At 35.6% G+C, this 22,540-nt stretch overlaps 1 protein-coding gene and 1 long non-coding RNA gene across 2 annotated transcripts in view; one reads left to right on the top strand and one right to left on the bottom strand.

The window, feature by feature from the left end:
* Positions 1 to 2,210: 2,210 nt before the first annotated feature.
* LOC127831803 (ventricular zone-expressed PH domain-containing protein homolog 1-like) overlaps positions 2,211 to 22,540 on the bottom strand; it is a 51,740-nt gene continuing 31,410 nt past the window's right edge. Inside the window, exons 9-16 of the mRNA XM_052356879.1 lie at positions 19,790 to 19,951; positions 17,620 to 17,734; positions 17,087 to 17,204; positions 15,392 to 15,531; positions 14,232 to 14,366; positions 12,796 to 12,945; positions 9,180 to 9,284; positions 2,211 to 7,008 (exon numbers count right to left, since the gene is read on the bottom strand). Coding sequence (XP_052212839.1) covers positions 6,748 to 7,008; positions 9,180 to 9,284; positions 12,796 to 12,945; positions 14,232 to 14,366; positions 15,392 to 15,531; positions 17,087 to 17,204; positions 17,620 to 17,734; positions 19,790 to 19,951 — 1,186 coding nt within the window. The 3' untranslated portion in view covers positions 2,211 to 6,747. The remainder of the gene's footprint in view (positions 7,009 to 9,179; positions 9,285 to 12,795; positions 12,946 to 14,231; positions 14,367 to 15,391; positions 15,532 to 17,086; positions 17,205 to 17,619; positions 17,735 to 19,789; positions 19,952 to 22,540) is intronic.
* Positions 3,260 to 22,540, top strand: part of LOC127831808 (uncharacterized) — a 104,514-nt gene continuing 85,233 nt past the window's right edge. The window contains exon 1 of the long non-coding RNA XR_008026504.1: positions 3,260 to 3,402. This is a non-coding gene — a long non-coding RNA (uncharacterized LOC127831808). The remainder of the gene's footprint in view (positions 3,403 to 22,540) is intronic.

Below are 22,540 nucleotides of genomic sequence, written 5' to 3'. Positions count from 1 at the left end.
TAACTTAAGAAGCTACTGGAATACGGCCCCTGGACAAGAACATTTATGGCCATTTTTAGCTCATCTATTTTTTGAAAAAAAAAAAAAGCTATTGTCATCACCTTGGCGTCGGCATCCACTTTTCTCAGAAAGTATCAATGCTATTGCATTCAAACTTGCAACACTTACTAACTATCATAAGGGGACTGTGCAGGCAAAGTAATGTAACTCTGACTGGCATTTTGACAGAATTATGTGCCCTTTTATACTTAGAAAATTGAAAATTTGGTTAAGTTTTGTGTTTAGGTCCACTTTATTCCTACAGTATCAAAGCTATTGCTTTCATACTTGCAACACTTATTAACTATCATAAGGGGACTGTGCAGGCAAAGTTATGTAACTCTAACTGGCATTTGGACGGAATTATGGGCCCTTTATACTTAGAAAATTGAAAATTTGGTTAAGTTTTGTGTTTTGGTCCACTTTACCCCTAAAATATCATAGATAATGCTTTCATATTTGGAACACTCACAAACTATCATAAGGGTACAGTAAAAGGACAAGTTGCATAACTCTGGTTGTCATTGTTACGGAATTATGGCCCTTTTTTGACTTAGTAACTTTTAATATATGGTTAAATTTTGTGTTTCAATCCACTTTACTTCTTAAGTATCAAGGCTATTGCTTTCAAACTTCAAATACTTTCATGCTATCATGAGGTTACTGTACCTGGCAAGTTGAATTTTACCTTGACCTTTGAATGACCTTGACTCTCAAGGTCAAATTATTAAATTTTGCTAAAATTGCCATAACTTCTTTATTTATGATTAGATTTCATTGATACTTTGACAAAACTACTCTTACCTGACATACCACAATAGACTCCACCCAAACCATCCCCCATGCCCTCCCCCGCCCCCCCGAATCCCCCCTTAATTTTTTTTTTTGTAAGATCATCTCACAAATGACCACCACACCCTCACACTATACCCCCCCCCCCCCCCCCCACCCCACCCCCCCACCCCCCAATTATTTTTTTTTGAAACGATTAAAAACACAAATATTTATTTTTATTACTTTATGTTTGAAATACCGTCCAACCATCGCACCCAAGAATCCCCCCCACCCACCCACCCCCCCTCCCCCCCCCCCCCGATTTTATTTTTTTTTGCATTTTTTTTCGCATTTTGGGAAAATAATGTAATAAATGTCCACACCCCCACACTATACACCCCTCTTCACTCCACCCCTCCCTCCTTTGTGATTGAAAATGAGAGTCCCTTCACCTTTAAAAAGAAAATAGATGAGCGGTCTGCACCCGCAAGGCGGTGCTCTTGCTTACTTTTGAACTCAAGTTTGACCTTAACCTTGGAGATATCGACGTAATTCTTTTGCATGACACACAGTCCAAGTATGGTGAACAAATGTGTCAAATAATTTAAAATCTCACAATGAACGACATAGATATGGCCCGGACAAGCTCATTTATGGCCATTTTTGACCTTTGAACTCAAAGTGTGACCTTGACCATTGAGATATCGACCTAATTCTTTCGCGTGACACACCGTCCAATGATGGTGAACAAATGTGCCAAATGATTTTAAAATCTTACAATGAACAACATAGTTATGGCCTGGACAAGTTCATTTATGGCCATTTTTTACCTTTCAAATCAAAGTGTGACCTTGACCTTGGAGATATTGACATAATTCTTTCTCATGACACACCGTCCAATGATGGTGAACAAATGTCCCAAATGATTTTAAAGTCTCACAATAAATGACAAAGTTATGGCTCGGACAAGCATTTGACCTTTGAAGTCCAATTTGGACCTTGACCTTGGAGATATCAACGTACTTCTTTTGCATGACACACCGTCCCAAGATGGTGAGCAAATGTACTAAGTCATTTTAAAATCTAACGATAAATGACATAGTTATAGTCCGGACAAACTTTTGGTTTAAACCGCACTAAGTGACCCTGTGACCTAGTTTTTGACCCGGCATGACCCATATTCTAACTTGGCCTAGACATCATCTGGATACAACTTCTGACCAAATTTGGTGAAGATCGGATGAAATTTTCGGGACAGACCGACAGACTGTCATACCAACCAACAAAGTGACTCCTATATAGCCCCTATTACCAAGGGCAATGGTGGTATAATTAGTTGTTATTAATTCCCTATCTATGTAGAGTGGGATTCAGTGATTTACACACTTTTTGTCTATAAAAGATTTATTGAAATGTAAACATAAAATAATTGTAAGAAAACAAAAGCATTGGCATAACATAAATACACGTTTCACAGTATTAAGTTTATCAAAGAAACACAAGTATACTTAATATCAAAATTAGTAGTTATTTCATTTACAATAAAAATCCAGTTCTATATATTTATTGAAATTGTCTACCATTCAATTGCTGTTTATTTCATTTCGACCTTCCAGGAATAGTAAAATTTTAAATAATATTGCATATGCATACATAAATCATAAACATAAAGACAACATGTTATTACATAACCAGTCATTTATGATTCTACAAAATACTGAGATGCATCAATCTTTACTTATATACTAGTTATTGAATAAGGCATTTGAAACATATCATGGAATGTTAGCATTTACACAGAAGAAAATCTCCAAAACTATTAGATAACTGAAACTGTTAAGTTCAATCCACATACACATTTAGCAATCTTCCAATATAAAACTGTTACTGCCTACAAGTACTTAACTTCAACCGGGGTTAGCGACAAAAACACAACATAAATAGAATTTAGATAACTTTAAAAGTGCATATTGAAACGAACATGACGGAACCAACACCAGAGAGTTATATTTTATCTTCAACATTAATGTTATTGCACATCTACTGAAAATTAAACAATACATGTACATAAATAAAACAAAAATCAATAAAATGCAGGATTTGATTTATATTGTCATTAGGAAAATATGACGTTTTTTTTTTGTTAAATGAGTAAGCACCTTTCGTAATATATAATAATATAAATTACATTTTTATTTACCATTTACTAAATTTCCTACATGTTATATATAATTATTTCAGATCTTTTTGATGCCAATTCGTCCGTACTGCACAGAAATTGACAAACAAAGATCCATAAAAAGTAATAATAAATAATAATACATCGATCTTATTTTTCATACGATGTTTATGGAGTTTTACAACATGTTACAACATGATGTGAATGATAAATATGAAAAGCTTATTTTGCTTAGTAATATTTTGAATGCTTATTACAAATAGCATACTGACATCAAGCAAATGTAATTGATACCGAAATTGTTTTTATGAGAAATTGTGACTTGAAAGCTAGGGACAACAGCTATAAGGCTACATACATTTTAAAATAACTGTCTACTACTTAATCTAGAACTCTAGCTTCTGAATAAGGTTTTGATTTAGGCTCCAAATATGAAACGCATGTGTTGACTATATTTGAAATAGCATCTGGTAGTTAAAATGTTTAACATAGACAGCAGTGAGATGCTTGATTATTTGTGGTCAAAATATACAGTATAATAATTATAGTAAACAAAATCTATATTTACAAGAATAATATTCACATTTATCTTAGAAAATAAAACAACATTAATATCATACAGTTGCTGAAAAATTTATAAACATGATTATCATCAACTTCATTGGATTGAAAAAAAAAATTAGGTCAATATGAAATTAACAAAACACTTCTAAGAAATTTCAATAAAGTTAATTTTTTCAATTAAAATAATTCTATTAAAAAACAAACAAAAAGTTGATTTACTACGACAACTGCTAATTTATGTTATAGTTTACTAAGTGTAAAGGTAAAATTTTGACACAAATATTATAGAAAGAAAACTGTTGACCCCATTATCTACATGTATTTTGATTTTTTTTAAATGCATATATCAGGGCATAATGTGATTTTAAAAATCATAAGAGCAGAAAAAGGAACAAACACTAGATACTACGTGTAGTAAACACATAACCAGTTTAGTCATCTTTGACAACTTGTGTAAAAATCAATTCAAATAATACTTTAAGATCAGTGGAAATAACTGAGACTGTAGCCTCCAAATTTAAAGTGATCGGTCACGAACTTTCTAAATTTCTCCTGTATTTCATAAAAATGTCATTAAATGCAAATAGATTAGCCCACATTTTATATTGTATTAAATCTAATAAAATCTTATATGTGTCACTAAACACAGTCTTAGAATGATATTTAAATAATCCAGTGAGTATTTGAACATGGTCTATTCTCTGAAAAAGTCTATTCAACAAAAAAGAGATATTTGAAAATAAAGTATTACGTCACACTTTTATAATTAGCCTTATTAAAATATGTTATGGACCTTTAATCATTTCACCAAATCAGATGTGGTACTTAACTCTTTCAGTGCGGGAACCGAATTTTGAAGGCCTGTGCAAATAGTTTGGATCCAGATGAGACGCCACAGAATGTAGCGTCTCATCAGGATCCAAACTGTTTGCTATTCTGATAGTATTCTTTGAAAAAAATCGGAGAAAATGCTAATTTTAGAAATTTAGCAGAGAACATTTTAACAGACGACAAATCTCCCAGCATGCAAAGGGTTAATAAGGAATTCAATACATAATACAGAGGTTTATCTATAGGCATACACAATGAACCATGCTCTGAAGAAACAGTGCTTAATTTATGTGCTTTAAGTGTCATTCCAGATTAGCCTGTGCAGTCTGCTCAGGCTTATCAGAGACGGCACTTAACACTTTTATGGAATGTTTCATTCCAAGGAAGTCTCCTCTAAACAAAAAACAGCCTGGATGGAAAAAGTCATCCCTGATAAGCATGTGTAAATTGCACAGGCTAATCTGGGACGACACTTTACGCACATGCATAAAGCATTATTTTCCAGAATGAGTCTAAAATATAAATTTTGATAGAAAAAAATATTAGCATTAGAACATGTCAAACACATGGCCTGATTAGTTTGTAATCATGTCAGACATATGGACATCTTTCAAACACAGTCCATGATTGTTCCATGTAAATGTTTCAAAATTTGTGACAGAAAATGTGTTGGACAATGCCCGAATGTTTGATTTGACTCAATTTCAGGTTTCGCTGAGTGTGCAGTAACATAGATAGACTAATTAATAAAAAAATCCTATAAAATGATCAATAAAAATGAAACCATATTACGAATTAATTCAATGCTTACTAACCTTAACATATTATAGCATGAAAACTATTTCCACTGAGACACCTTTGTTTTTTATTTACAGAATAAACCTTCCAGGTGGTGTTTTTCATATATCACAGTTATATATACCGTCAACATAAAATATTTTATTTCACAGACTATCATTCTATGAGATATTATTGCATGAACAGCAAATTATTTACGCATTCTGGATTTTTAATCCAGTGTCCTTTATGTCAAAACAATAGATAGTAAATTACTATCTCATCAAAACTGAATGATACAATCAGTAAATACATATATATATTGCTAAGATTCTCATAAGTCATTCCTCCAACAGTTCTGTATGATGTAAAACCCTTTGATATACCACACGTTTTCAAATTGGTTTGGTTAATAATGCATATACAACTATTCAAGCCATTTTGATCAAACATCATTGTCTTATATTTAACAATTGATTGTAAATTCTGTTTTGGGTGTAGCTTTAATATGTCGTGGACACCCAAGATTTTAAATTAAGTTTGTTCCTTTGTGAATCTTTAGTATAGCTGCTATACAATGTTTTTCTACGTTTCCTTAGAACCAATCTTAATCTCTTTCGGCACATAGAACACGTTCCTCTAAGCCTCGTTTTGGTAAAACTGGGTTTAAAGCATTTGCTTAAAGGGTCGTTTAAGAATAGCCTGCGCAGTCACACAGGCTAATCAAGGATGACAATTTTCGCCTAGACTGAACATTCGTTTAGATGAGACTTCCTTAAAAAAGAAAAGTTTCGTACATATTTCCCTGTGTAGACTGACTATCTTGGACAGCACTTTATGCACATGCATCAATGCCAGTTTTCCAGAACGTGGCTTACCTTTAACCCTTTCAGTGCGGGAACCGAATTTTAAAGGCCTTTGCAAACAGTTTGGATCCAGATGAGACGCCACAGAACGTGGCGTCTCATCAGGATCCAAACTGTTTGCTATTCTGATAGTATTCTTTGAAAAAAATCGAAGAAAATGCTAAATTTACAAATTCTGCAGACAACATTTCAGCAGAGGACAAATTTCCCAGCATGCAAAGGGTTAAAACCATCCATAATAATATGTAACAATTTATTCATTACAAATCATTTTTCATAACTTACTAACAATTCTTAGTTCAGTAAACTATGTAATACTTTTAAATAGCTATGGGAAATTTTATCATACAATTCATCCTTATCTGATATTGTATTAACAAACTCATAGCATCTGCAGCTATTTTATCCTTTATGATAAATGGACTAGTATTCCTTTGAGGAAGAATAAGTCTACAAAACCGAGAAGGGGCAAGAATGTTTCCAGAGTTAACATGAAATGTGGGACAAATGAATTATTTCAGCGAAAGGGGCTTTATGGAAAGGCAAAGAGTAGAGAAAATTCACAACCTTTTTCACAACGTCACAGTTTCTTATCGCGCACTGTCTTATTAACTCATTTCCCGTTGTCACAGTTTTGTATTGCGCACTGTCTCATTAATTCATTTCACAATGTCACAGTTTCTTATCGCGCACGGTCCAATAACTCATTTTTTAATGTCACAGTTTCGTATCGCGCACAGTTGGTCGAGGGCGGGGTATGACGGCGTTCTCCACAATATTCTGTTCGGCTTCCGTCTGCGCCTTGGCAACGGCGAGATGAATACACTGCACCCAAGGCTCAATGTCCTGTTGACCTTTGGCTTTGAAGACGTAATTCTGATCGGTGGTAAAAATTTCAAACGCTTTTGGAATGTCACGGATGCCTTTTCGGACAGCTTTCACACTTTGAATCTCACGAACTGGCAATGTTTCTTTGCTCTGTAAATGAACAAAAATTAGTTGTTTTTGCAGTTTTGTGTCCATAATACAATGTGCAAGTAATTTACCGTTTTGACTGAAATCTATGGTTAAATCTGCATCTTTAAAAGTAAAACATTAGATGTGATGGTAATTTGTGAACTTTTAGCCCTTGGCCTCATTCACCGATTCACTGACTACGGTGCTCACAAAATGCCCCTTCTGGTACTAATTGTTCAGTTTCAGTAGCTTAAAGTAGTATTGGTTCAAACTTAAGTAAATTATTGCTTTGCAAAATATGTATGTAACCTTGTTATGGGAGTATAATATGTTTCAGCATCACATGAGTTGTCATATATTAAGTTTGAAACTTTTCAGAAGAACAAGCATAGAAAAAGTTTTTGGTCTAAATGAACTAACTTTTCTGTAGCTTCAAAAAGTTTCACAAATACCAGTATCAATATTTGAAACAGAACTCAAACAGTTTTTCAATTAATTATTCTCACCCCATCATCAGGCATGAATTGTAGAAATAAACATCCATGGTATCAACTTTCCTTTATTTCAGCATTGCCTGGATCAAGCCGTTTATTTCATAATTGTATACATACAGCTGTTTATTTCAGAAATGTATGGATACAGATTTTTATTTCAGAATTGTATCAAAAGTACCGGTACAGCGGTTCGTTTCAAAATTGTCTGGATAAAGCTTTTTATATCAGAATTGTATGGATAAAGCTTTTTATTTCAGAATGGTATTAATAAAGCTGTTTATTTCATAATTGTATGGAAATAGCTGTTTATAATAATTTCAGAATTGTATGGATAATGCTGTTTATTTCAGAATTGTATGGATAAAGCCATTTATTTCAGAAGTTTAGGGATAAACCAGTTTATTTAAGAATTGTATAGATAAAGCTGATTATTTAAGAATTGTATGGATAAAGCTGTATATTTCAGAAATGAATGGATAAAGCGGTTATTTCAGAATTGTATGGATAAAGCTGGTTATTTCAGAATTGTATGGATAAAGCTGTTTATTTCAGAATTTTATGGATAAAGCTGTTTATTTCAGAGTTGTATGGATAGAGCTGTTTATTTCAGTTTTGAATGGATAAAGTAGTTATTTCAGAATTGTAAGAATGAAGTCGTTTATTTCAGCATGGCCTTAATAAAGTAGTTTATTTAAGCATGGCCTTGATAAAGTCATTTATTTTAACATTGCCTTGAAAAAGTCTTTACAAACAGTCAAATCATAATGACGTCATTTAAAAAATGTTTAATCATGTTATTTGATGATTGTTATGTTTTTCTTGTTGTTTTATGCATGAAGACAGAATAATTTACACTAAAATACTACCAAATAACAAATTAAACTGTACACAAGCCATTTATGTGCATTATATATGTATGACATATTGAACAACAAGAAAAAAGTATCAGTAAAGCTATTGCTGCACTTATGAATTTGCTCACCTTAAACATGTAATATTGGCAGGATGATCGTGAATCCATTGTATTTGGTGAACAATTCAATCACCAGACACAATCTTAACACAATCTACTTTGTTAACCCTTTCAAACTCAGAAGCAAAGTGAAAATGACTATACATGCAACCAGCATAAAACCAGAACAGCTTGCCTGAAACTGGCAGTCTGTTCATGTTGTATGCTGTTTACTGCTCATCAGTAAATATGGCTTGTAACATGAAGCCTTTAAAACCTCAATCTATTTTGGAAAGGTTTTGGATTTACTTAGGTTTTCTGAGGGACTACACAAGGGTCAAAATGAAGATCTGAGTGGTGAAGGGTAACACAGTTGTGACATTACTTACAGAATCACTTCTACTTTAAGTGCATTTTCAAAGAGATTTATCTGAAGCATACAAAAGAACAGCCTTTTAGAGAAACAGGCCTTAATGCATGAAGTGTCATCCCAGAATAGCCTTTGCAGTATACACTGGCTTATAAGGGACGACACTTTCTGCTTTTATGCAATTGTTTGTTTTAAGGAAATCTCTTCTAACCAAAAATCTAGTTTGGGCGGAAATTGTCGTTCCTGTTTAGCCTGTGTTGACTGCACAGGCTAATATGGGACAACATTTAACGTTTAAATCCAGTTCTCCTAGAGCGATGGTCACTACATCACCTGACACAATATTTTTGATTAATACAGTCATTAAATGACTTACAGAATCACTTTTACTGTAGGTGATCTGGCTACCAGACAGTGTGAAGTAGCGCGTTTTCCATCGCTTCAGGAACTTCCATCGTCCCTTCTTCTCCTTCAGCTGTCCCTAGAATAGGAAGGGAGGAATAACGCAATGAGAGTTAGCCTTGTTCTAGCAAAACATGGCTTAATGCATGTGCATAAAATGTTGTCCAAGGTTTGCACAGGCTTATAAGGGATGACAATATCTGCTGTACAGGAATGAAAAGGTAGGAGAAAAATAGCGTGGTCTGCAGTGTTTTGTCAGCTATATTCAAGTACAAATAACTCAGTAATGCAAAGATAGAGGAGAGAAATAGCATGGTCTGCAGCGTTTTGTTGCCTATATTCAAGTGCAAATAACTCAGGAAATCAAAGATAGAGGGGAGAAATAGCGTGGTCTGCAGCGTTTTGTTGCTTATATTCAAGTGCAAATAACTCAGGAAATCAAAGATAGAGGAGAGAAATAGCTTGGCCTGCAGCGCTTTTGGTCAGCTAAAAGAGATCACTATGAATCAAACAAGTGTGTTGTACACTGAACAGATATAATGTGGAGAAAGTCAAAAAATTAAATGTGGACTAACCAATGGACAAATCGACAAACCAACTGACAACATATATATTATTTCCCATGAGCAGGTATAAGCAAAAGCATGTGAACATTTTTATCAGAAAACAGGGTTAAATGCATGTGCCTATATTGTCGTAAAAAATTATCATATGCAGTCTGCACAGGCTAATTAAGAGAGACACTTTACACTTAGACTTGATTTTCATTTAAAAGAGACTTCCTTTCAAAGAAAAATTCCATAAAAACGAAAGTGTCATCCCTGATTAGTCTGTACATCACACGTAAAACTTCAAACCATTGCTATACCAGGGGTGGTATTCCAGAAACATCTTAAGTAATTTCTTATATAATTCCACTTAAGTTCAAAATTACAATGTTTTGTATTTCTTTACTAAATAAGAAAACACATGTTTTTTGGTATTCCTAAAATACCATTGGCACAATGATGTTATTAAAATGTATATCTTGATGCCAATCTATTGCAACATGAAATGAAACACTTAAGAAAATTTCCCAATTTACGGATAAGAATAAAATTTAACTTAAGATGCTTCTGGAATACCACCCCAGGGCTTACTTCTACTCACTACTATTATGGGGCTTACTTCAACTCATTGCAATACCAGGGCTTACTTCAACTCACTACTATTACAGGGCTTACTTCAACTCATTGCTATACCAGGGCTTACTTCAACTCACTACTATTATGGGGCTTACTTCAACTCACTGCTATACCAGAGCTTACTTCAACTCATTGCTATACCAGGGCTTACTTCTACTCACTACTATTACAGGGCTTACTTCAACTCATTGCTATACCAGAGCTTACTTCAACTCACTGCAATACCAGGGCTTACTTCTACTCACTTCTATTACAGGGCTTACTTCAACTCATTGCTATACCAGAGCTTACTTCAACTCATTGCTATACCAGGGCTTACTTCTACTCACTTCTATTACAGGGCTTACTTCAACTCATTGCTATACCAGAGCTTACTTCAACTCATTGCTATACCAGGGCTTACTTCAACTCACTACTATTACAGGGCTTACTTCAACTCATTGCTATACCAGGGCTTACTTCTACTCACTACTATTACGGGGCTTACTTCGACTCATTGCTATACCAGAGCTTACTTCAACTCATTGCTATACCAGGGCTTACTTCTACTGATTGCTATACCAGAGCTTACTTCAACTCATTGCTATACCTGAGCTTACTTCTACTCACTACTATTAAGGGGCTTACTTCAACTCATTGCTATACCAGGTCTTACTTCACTCACTGCTATTAGGTGGCTTACTACAACTCACTACTATTAAGGGGCTTACTTCAACTCATTGCTATACCAGGGCTTACTTCACTCACTGCTATTAGGTGGCTTACTACAACTCACTACTATTAAGGGGCTTACTTCAACTCATTGCTATACCAGGGCTTACTTCTTCTCACTACTATTACATGGCTTACATCAACTCATTGCTATACCAGGGCTTACTTCAACTCACTGCTATATCAGAGCTTACTTCAACTCATTGCTATACCAGGGCTTACTTCAACTCACTGCTATACCAGAGCTTACTTCAACTCATTGCTATACCAGAGCTTACTTCTACTCACTACTATTACCGGGCTTACTTCAACTCATTGCTATACCAGGGCTTACTTCTACGCACTACTATTACCGGGCTTACTTCAACTCATTGCTATACCAGGGCTTACTTCTACTCACTGCTATACCAGGGCTTACATTTACTCACTACTATTAAGGGGCTTACTTCAACTCATTGCTATACCAGGGCTTACATTTACTCACTACTATTAAGGGGCTTACTTCAACTCATTGCTATACCAGGGCTTACATTTACTCACTACTATTAAGGGGCTTACTTCAACTCATTGCTATACCAGAGCTTACTTCTACTCACTGCTATTTCGGGCTTACTTCTACTGATTGCTTTACCAGAGCTTACTTCGACTCACTGCTATTTCGGGCTTACTTCTACTGATTGCTATACCAGGGCTTACTTCTACTCACTGCTATCTCGGGCTTACTTCTACTGATAGCTATACCAGAGCTTTCTTCTACTCACTGCTATTTCGGGTTTACTTCTACTGATTGCTATAGCAGAGCTTACTTCTACTTACTGCTATCTCGGGCTGACTTCTACTGATTGCTATACCAGAGCTTACTTCAACTCACTGCTATACCAGGGTTTACTTCTACTCACTGCTATCTCGGGCTTACTTCAACTCATTGCTATACCAGGGCTTACTTCAACTCACTGCAATACCAGGGCTTACTTCAACTCATTGCTATACCAGAGCTTACTTCTACTCACTGCTATTTCGGGCTTACTTCTACTGTTTGCTATACCAGGGCTGACTTCTACTCACTGCTATCTCGCGCTGACTTCTTCTCAATGCTATCTCGAGCTTACTTCTACTCCTTGCTATACCAAGGCTTAGATCTACTTATTGCTATACCAGAGCTCACTTCAACTAACTGCTATCTAGGGCTTACTTCAACTCACTGCATCTATCTCAGGCTAACTTCGACTAACTGCTTTAACGCGGCAAACTTCTACTCCATGCTATTACCTGGCTAAATTCAGCTCACTGCTATTACTGGGCTAACTTCAACTCACTGCTATTACGGGGCTAATTTCAACCCACAGATATTACGGGGATAACTTCAACTCACTGCTACTACGGGGCTTACTTCTTCTCACTGCTATTAAAGGGCTAACTTCAACTAATAGCTATAATGGGGCTAACTTATCCTCACTGCTATAAAGGAGCTAATTTCAACTCAGTGCAACTTCTACTCTCTGCTATAACGGGGCTTACTTCTTCTCACTGCTATAAAGGGGCTAACTTCAACTCACTGCCATGGCAGGCTAACTTCATCTCACTGCTTTAAAAGGGGTTTCTTTCACTCACTAATATAACGGGGCTAACTTCTACTCACTGCTATAATGGGGCTTACTTTTACTCAATGCTATTACCAGGTTAACTTCTACTCACTGCTATTACAGGGCTCCCATCGGGCATTAGTTGAGACAATTTCTCCGGATGGTTGCACATGAAACAGGCCCAGTATTTCTTCGGTGCATTGAACTCAAACACGTCAAAGTAGCGCACGCTGTGGAGCTCCTGCAGAAGTGCATCCTGGTCCTGATAGATAAATGATCATGATTGATCAGGGCCGAGGTCTGGAAAATCAGGGCTTAAAGCATATAGCATATAGCTGACCAGCGTGTGCAGTCCGCACAGGCTAATCAGTCTTAACTGTATTTTCGCAAACAAAGTACATGTACTTCCTTTAACCGATAAATACATAAGCCGAAAGTATCGTCCCTGATTAAACCTGGTCCTGGGACAGAGACTATTAGGTTAACAATCGCTCTTTGTTATTAAATTGTATCCAAATCCATTATACATCAGTGCATATGGGTTCTTAAATCCATAAATTTACGTAAACAAACAGTTCGCCAAAAGATATTGTAACCGAACAATGTTATCTCAAAGTCAGACGCTGGGAATTCATAAATGACTTACTGACTTCCTGATATAAGAAGAGTGATATATTTTAACCCTTTGCATGCTGGGAAATTTGTTGTCTGCTAAAATGTCGTCTGCTGAATTTCTAAAATAAGCATTTTCTTCGATTTTTTTCAAAGAATATTATCAGAATAGCAAACAGTTTGGATCCTGATGAGACGCCATGTTCTGTGGCGTCTCATCTGGATCCAAACTGTTTGCAAAGGCCTTCAAAATTTGGTTCCCGCACTGAAAGGGTTAAACATTTTAATACAAACCCTCCTAAATAAATAAGTTTAAATGCCCAATAAATTAAACAATAACAGTGTGATCACTGATCATGCACTGTAAGCTATGGTAAATTATTCAGATATAGCAATTACAGCTAACACCAAACATTTAAATATAAGAATGGAAGGGTTGAGATGTTTGTAATGCAGCTTAAGGATAAATACGCAGGAACACTTTAAGATAAAACGCTTCACTTTTGTAAGCTTTGCAAGAACTAATGACATTAACCAATACCCCATACAATTAAATGAACTACCAGGTATAAGTGTACCTAATACTGAGAACAATTGAGTTTAGTTTTAGAAAACTGGACTTTATACTTGCACTTTAAGTGTCGTCCCATATTAGCCTGCGCTGACTGGGAAGACACTTAACTCTTTCAGCGCGGGAACCGAATTTTGAAGGCCTTTGCAAACAGTTTGGATCCAGATGAGACGCCACAGTCTCATCAGGATCCAAACTGTTTGCTATTCTGCTAGTATTCTTTGAAAAAAATCGAAGAAAATGCTAATTTTAGAAATTCAGCAGACGACATTTTAGCAGACAACAAATTTCCCAGCATGCAAAGGGTTAACATGCAAGCATAAAGTCCAATTTTCCAATTACTAGGCTTATTTCAATACACATACCCTGGCTGAGGGGAAAGATGACGTGACCAGGGTGAGGTAACCCCTATTGCCCTTCTCGGGGTAGAGGGCGTCCCAGCATGCCTTGAGACTGCTCACACTCAGGTCCTGCTGGCTCAGCGCCGACTGAGACTGCGCCTGGAAAAACACAGGAAAACCAGTCTGGAAGGTGTACCAAAACAACTCGCCTGGAAAAACACAGGAAAACCAGTCTGGAAGGTGTACCAAAACAACTCAGTCTGGAAATCGATCTAATAATAACCAGTCTGGGCATCGCACAAACTACATGGACAACATGTCGGTAAGTTGTACTAACCACAGGGGCAACCAGTCTGGAAGTTGTACTAACTACATTTACAAAAAGTTTGGAAGTTGTACAAACTAGATGAACAACCAGTCTGGACTTTGTACTACTAAATGAACAACCAGTCTGGAAGTGGTACTTACTACGGTAAATGAACAACCAGTCTGGAAGTTGTACTTACTACCGTAAATAAACAACCATTCTGAAAGTTGTACAAACTAAATAAACAACCAGTCTGAAAGTTGTACAAAAACTGAATGAACAACCAGTCTGGAAGTTGTACAAACTGAATGAACACCCAGTCTGGAAGTTGTACTAACTAAATAAACAACCAGTCTAGAAGTTTTACAAACTAAATGAACAACCAGTCTGGGAGTTTTACAAGCTAAATGAACAACCAGTCTGGAAGTTTTACAAACAAAATGAACAACCAGTCTGGAAGTTTTACAAACTAAATGAACAACCAGTCTAGAAGTTTTACAAATTCTGACTTAAGAATAAGGTACATGTACACTTATACAAAATTAGATATCCAGGTTGGAAATGTACTAAAAATGTGCAATACATTCAGTCTGGCCTGTAATACGGCACTGTTATCAGAACTACGTGTATAACAATACAATTACTAATAAGGTACTGTAAATGATCAAGTTTAAACAGTTTAAAAGGTTCAGGTTTATAGACTGAAATTGATTATGGTAAGATTCGTAGCAGTAGGCAGCCACGACTCATTGGCTCATATCCCTCACAGGAACCCATTTATACTTCTTGGTGGAAAGAAGCAAGCTGGGAGTAACATATTTTTGCTCAGAAAAATTCCAGTGAATTCAAACCAAAAATACAAGGATAATTTACACACCTGAACAGCTAAAAACATGAGATGGATCCAGGTCTTGGGAAGTTTCGTGTTGAGGACAAAGAACTGCTTCCCGTAGAGACAGTGGCTGCCGTGGATACCGCAGTGGAAGTTCAGACGAACATAGCGTTTGTGACGACCATCTGAAATTCAAATCCATAGATGAGTGCAATTCTTTCCGATAAAATGTTAATTTCCAATCATGATAAACTTCATCGCTAACCCACATTCCCAATACATATTCTGTTTATCCTATCACTCAATGCCCATTAATCATGTTATTTACCTGAACATACTTATGCAAAAAAAACAACAAGGGACAAAATTGTCACAAAACCAGGTTTTCAACTCAACTTGTGACCTTTACCTTGGAGATATTGACGTAATTCTTTCGCGCGACACACCGTCCAATGATGGTGACCAAACGTGCCAAATGATTATAAAATCTCACAATGATTGACATAGTTATGGCCCGGACAAGCTCATTTATGGCCATTTTTGACCTTTGAACTCAAAGTGTGACCTCGACCTTGAAGATATTGACATAATTCTTCGCGCGACACACCATACAATCATGGTGAACAAATGTGCTAAATGATTTTAAAATCTCACAATGAACCACATAGTTATGGCCCGGACAAGATTGTTCCGCCCGCCCGCCAGACCACCCGCCCACCCGCCGACATTTGCCAATCTAATAACCAGGTTTTCCGAATAATTACCAGTTTTTTTCTTTGGAAAACCTGGTTCAAAATAACTTCTTAAGAGTGCTGTTTGTTAATTGTATCATATGTTTGTTTGACATCATTTTGACATATATAGCTTTATTAAAATACCAAACAAGTTAATAGGCACTTTAAACAGCAACAAGTCCCCATAAAATTAATACCATGGTTTGTTATATGATGAATTGTCCATACAAATAGAATATAAACATGAGAGTGTTTTTTTTTCTGTGTTACGAGTGCTCAAAGATAGATCATCATGATCAATATGTTCTATTATTACTTTCTATTTTTCTTAGCAAGACTTACAATATTACACATTAAACAGTCTGCTAAAACATTTACGCAGAACAAGCAGTATGCAAAATTAGTTTTTTGTAGTGTTGAAAACTCCGAAATTCCTTAAATCTATTAATAAAATTTGAATACATTAATGGGCTTTGATAAAAAATGTGTCATTTGAACCTCCTCCTGTGAAAACTGGGCAAAATGCATTTGCATAGTCATCCTAAATAAGCCTGCCTAGTCTGCACAGGCTAATCAAGGGAGACAATTTCCACCTTGAATGGACTTTCTTTAAGAAGAGACTTCCTTTAAACAAAACAAGGGATGTGTTTGTCAAAAACACAATGCCCCCTACTGCGCCGCTTTGAAGCCATATATTAGACCTTGAAGGATGACCTTGACCTTTCACCACTGAAAATGTGCAGCTCCATGAGATACACATGCATGCCAAATATCAAGTTGCTATCTTCGATACTAGTATTGCATAGGTTATGGCCAATGTTAAAGTTTTTGGACGTACAAACAGACTGACTGATTGACTGACCGACAGTTCAACTGCTATATGCCACCCTACCGGGGCATAAATATCCATAATGGCGTCCCTGGATAGACTGTGCGGACTGCGCAGGCCGATCTCAGATTTATGGATTTCTCAGATCAAGGCCTATTTTGTTCATAGCCTGCTTACCCACAATGCTGCACTTGGCAGGAAGAGGAATTCTCGCTGAAAGACTGTTGATGAATTTTCGTATAGTATCCATGTGCTTTTCACAGAACAGTTTCACACCATCTCGCAATGGTTCTGGCTAGAATATTCGAAAAAGCAGCATAACTGATAATGTATCATAGTTTAAAGTCAAAACAAAAATAAATAATCTCCAACTCAGGGACTTATTAAAACTGTAATGATGACAACGCTGCATAAAAATAGTGATGTAAAGCTCAATGCAGAAGTTAATTGTGTGTAACTATAGAAAAGGCCATTGCACTATTGGGTCTACAGGCATCATTTCTTAACTAACCGGTGGGCGCTGTGTCTGATGGGAAATACTATTTCATTTTTTGCAAATATGTGCATACCTCTCTTTCAGGGACCTTTAATCGCAAAACAGTCATACCTCATACCTTGTAATATTAAAAATAACTTAAGAAAGAAAACCAACTAAAACACTCCCCATTAACCCCCACCCCCTATAAAGCCGTAACTATGGTAACACACACCGGAAGTCCAGAGCTGCTGTTCAATGTGAGGGCGCTGTTTAGCGATGCCCGGTCAAGCGTGGAGGCAGGGCTTACTGGTCGGTCAGTCAGGGACCAGTTGTTGGAAATGCTATTTCTGAAAACAAAAGTGAAAAATTTAGTAGGTTTGAGCTTAGATCTGGAAAACTGGGCTTGATGCATGTGCGTAAAGTGTCAACCCAGATTAGCCCGTGCAGTCAGCACAGGCTTATCAGGGATGACACTTTCTGCATTACTTGGATTTCTGCTAAGAAGAAATCTCATTTAACTCTTTCAGTGCTGGAACCGAATTTTGAAGGCCTTTGCAAACAGTTTGGATCCAGATGAGACGCCACAGAACGTGGCGTCTCATCAGGATCCAAACTCTTTGCTATTCTGATAGTATTCTTTGAAAAAAAATCGAAGAAAATGCTAATTTTAGAAATTCAGCAGAGGACATTTTAGCAGACGACAAAATTCCCAGCATGCAAAGGGTTAAACAAACAATTCCATAAAAGCAGACAGTGTGATGCCTGGTTAACCTGTGCTGACTTAACAGGCCAATTTGGGACAACACTTTATGCACATGCATTAAGCCCAGTTTTCCAAGAACGCACTCATGTAATTATTACTTAGTAAGGATATAAGTAAGAGATATTAAGTATGTTTGGAAACAGTTTTTGAAAATATTGTTTATGGAAGTTAACAAGCAATTAGTAAGTACTAATATACATGTACTCAGCAAGGGGTCTTTCAAAGCATGTATATAAAGGATCTGCCAAGAGTTGTCATATCATACCATATCTAATTAAACGAGTTCAGGAATGTTGTTAGTAAGCGAGCCTTTGACATTGCAACGTAATTTTAGCAAAATAACAAAATGCGATTGGTCAATCGAACGAAAACTAAGCCAATGAAAACGCGTAAAAAGTGTATTAAACTTGTGTAAGATATATAGTTTCGTAATGATTATATTACATGGAAAACAGGGTATGGCATGTGATAAAAGACTGTCTGTCTTTTGTTTTGAATTCTAGTTTTGGAAAAGAAAGAAAAAGAAGCTATTTTCAATGATACTAAGCTCAATTTTTTGGCCGATGTGTTTTAAGTATGTATTTAATCTAACATAAAATATGCCACTTTATGAGTTGTACTTTACTTGACAACTTCTGTGCATTTGTATGACATTTGACCTTGAAAATCTAAAACATTATGGAATGACAAAATATACAAGCTCATTAAATGCATTTGATTTAAAAGACACACACCTTGAAATGAAATACATGTTAATCAATACATAAAGATGCAATTTGAAAGTGTGAAAAATTGTCATTAAATTTATAGCCTAGTAAGCAAGTAATTTATTTTTTTAATTTAAAAACCGAAAGAAGGATATTTAGACGTATATGTCAATTCATTTCGACAAACGCGATTAATAATTTTTAAGTTTTAAAGCACAAAAAAGACGGATTTCTACCTTGTAACCACCAGATATATTCTAATTGGCATAGATAAAATTAAATCTATAGCCTAGTTAGCAAGTAATTTTTTTTTTTCAAACAGTACTGCTTTTAAAACCAAAAGTAGAAATTCTAGATGTATACGCCCATTTCGGCAAACACAATTATTTTTAAATGTTAAAGCGCAAAAAAGATGGATTTCTACCTTGTAACCACCAGATATATTCCAATTGGCATAGATAAAATATGTGTCTTATTTATACTTAAATTTACTGTGCCAAATAAGGTGTGTGGCTTTAAATTGAAAAAATATTATAAATTTATACTCAATATTATTCTACTGCAGACTTACATGTTTCATTGCATAGCAAAATTTCATGTAAATCATATAAATTACTTAACTATGATTCAAAATAAACACGCTCCAACAACAAATGCAAATTTTACAAATTTAAATTGCAGGATTGTGCCCATGTAACCCTTTATCCACTGAGAAGTAAAGAAAAAAAAAAAGACTAAAAGCAACCAGCATAAAACCAGTAACTCACAGGCTGTTCAAGTTTTATGCTGTTTGCTGCTCATCTGGTATCTTTGGGTTGTAATTGAAGCCTTAAAACTTTAATCTGTTATAAAGGATTTTAAATTTAATATTTATTTTCTAAGGGACTCCTAATTGATATCTGAGTGTTTAAGAGTTAAACAGCTGTTCATGCCTGGAAGATTTTGACAGGCTCTGCTGACTGGAACGAGCGCTATTGGGTTGCTGTTGCCTGACGCCCACAACATTGCTAGGATACGCCGGGCTGCCGACGGTGATGATGGTGACCGTGCCCTCTGTCTGACTGGACACTGACCTCATCTCTCTCTGACCAGAACTATTGACATTAACAATAAACATCATGGTCCGTATTCACAAACCCATCTTAGACTTAAGAATAAACTTAAAACAAAGATAAACAAACAAACAGCAATTTATTATATAAGCTATCACTAATAATAATTTGATTAACAAAATGTTCTGCAAGAAGAATGATGTGAATATAAATGATTAACACAAATTTTGTTTCAAAATTAAAGCAGTTCTATAATAATCCAATTTAAATAATATTCTTTTTTCTAAGAATTTAGTCTAAGAATTATTTGGTGAACACGGGCCCATGACATTATGATTATATATATTTCTTTTCAAATAAAATGCATTTGTTTATGGTTTACAAAAGTTGTGAAAGTGTCTAAACAAGCCCCCACCTCTTGTTCGCTATTTTGAATGCGCCATCTTTTTCTTGTGATCTCTCTAATCATGTTCACCTACTATTTCTTCATGTCCACATATTTCTTCAGGTGCATCTACTATTTCTTTTGATCCCCAAAACCATGCTTTGCCACTATCAATTTCTTCAAGACCATCTTCTATTTCTACAGTTCAATCTAATATGTCTTCAGTTCAATCTACAATACTAGTTTTGGAAAAGAAAGAAAAAGAATAAACTCTCAAAATAAACTCTACCTACTTTTTCTTCAACTCCACCTACTAATTCTGGAAGCCTCAGAATCAAGTCCACCTGCTATCTCCAAAGGTCTCCTGCTATTTCTTGTTGTCCTCTAATAAAGCCCATTTACTACATGTGTTTTAGGTCAGGTTTTCTTACAGTCTGTTTATGTACACATACTACTTCTACGAGTCCACAAGCTATTACTTCAAGTCTATTTACTGTTGTTTCATGTACACCTACTTCTCCTTCAATTCCACCTACAATTTCTTGTGGTCCTCTAATCAAGTCTTCTACAATACCACCTACTATTTCTTGTGGTCTCCTTATCACCTCTTCTAAAATACCGCCTATATTTTCTTGTGGTCTCCTTATTAAGTCTTCTACAATACCACCTACTGTTTATTGTGGTCTCCTTATCAAGTCTTCTACAATACCACCTTAATTTTCTTGTGGTCTCCTTACCAAGTCTACTACAATACCACCTATAATTTCTTGTGGTCTCCTTACCAAGTCTACTACAATACCACCTATAATTTCTTGTGGTCTCCTTACCAAGTCTACTACAATACCACCTATAATTTCTTGTGTTCTCCTTACCAAGTCTACTACAATACCACCTATAATTTCTTGTGGTCTCCTTACCAAGTCTACTACAACACCACCTAGTGAACAGAACAGAACAACTCTTTATTTTACACCCAAGTATACAAGGTATACAATAAGGGCAACATAACAAAAACGAGTTTAACAGTATTTTCCGGTTCAAGGTGGGAACAGTTATAGGACAGCTAATATGAGTGTTAGGTAGTGTTACTATTAAAGATAAGAAGGGGAACTATTAAATGGGAGTTCAAACACATACAGTGTGTATACAAGTTCGTTATGGGGGGGGGGGGAAAGTGACATATTATCTTTACATGTATATATGCAATAATTAATCAATATCAAAATACATCGAGATAAGAAAAACACACAACAAACAAGCAAACAAACATTTGAATGAGATGACCACAATGCGTAATAAACAATAAAACTATACAAATCAATGCGATGACAATACAAATTTTATATATTGTATAGTAGCATGTAGCCCGGGAGCAATTAATTATTTCGTTTGAGGTTTTTAGGCTGACTAGTACAAAAATGAGCGTTCAAATGGGAAAACATGTCAGCAATTATCGGATTTTAAGCTAAAGGATGGAGTTAACCGTTATAGCACCAGGTAAGCAGGTAGTTTTTAATAAAATAAGCTTAGTATGTTATTTGAAGTGCTATATCATTTTTTTTAATTATGATATTTAACTGTATTGCATTAGGCTAATTTTTTTTACCTCCCTTAAAGGCTTGAGAATGTCGAAGTTGACATTTTTATTTTATGTAAAATGGTCACAAATATTGTATTAAATAAAAATAAACAGAAAAAACTCTGTTACTTGGAAATCAAAATGGAACAGCAACATGCATATAATACATTGAGAATGGTTGTCATTTGTAAACTTTGGAAGATCAAGAGACATTGGCCTGGGTTGGAAACATACTGGACATTTCACACTCTAGTGAGTATGAGGATTTAGGAATTGTTTACCAAGTCTATTTAGAAAACAGATGCTTAGATGCTTACTATTTCTTGTGGTCTCCTTATCAAGTCTTCTACAATACCACCTACTATTTCTTGCGGTCCCCTTATCAAGTCTACAACAATACCACCTACTATTTCTTGTGGTCTCCTTACCAAGTCTTCTACAATACCACCTACTATTTCTTGTGGTCTCCTTATCAAGTCTTCTACAATACCACCTACTTTTTTGTGTGGTCCACTTATCAAGTCTCCTACAAAACTACCTACTATTTATTGTGGTGCCCTAATCAAGTCTTTTAAAATTCCACCTACTATTTTGTGTTGTCCCCTTATCAAGAATTCTAAAATTCCACCTACTATTTCTTGTGTCTCCTTATCAAGTCTTCAAAAAA

Source organism: Dreissena polymorpha, chromosome 5, assembly GCF_020536995.1.
Source record: "Dreissena polymorpha isolate Duluth1 chromosome 5, UMN_Dpol_1.0, whole genome shotgun sequence".
NCBI lineage: Eukaryota > Metazoa > Mollusca > Bivalvia > Myida > Dreissenidae > Dreissena > Dreissena polymorpha.
The sequence above is the reverse complement of the archived record's forward strand: the minus strand, read 5'-3'. Positions and strand labels throughout refer to the sequence as shown.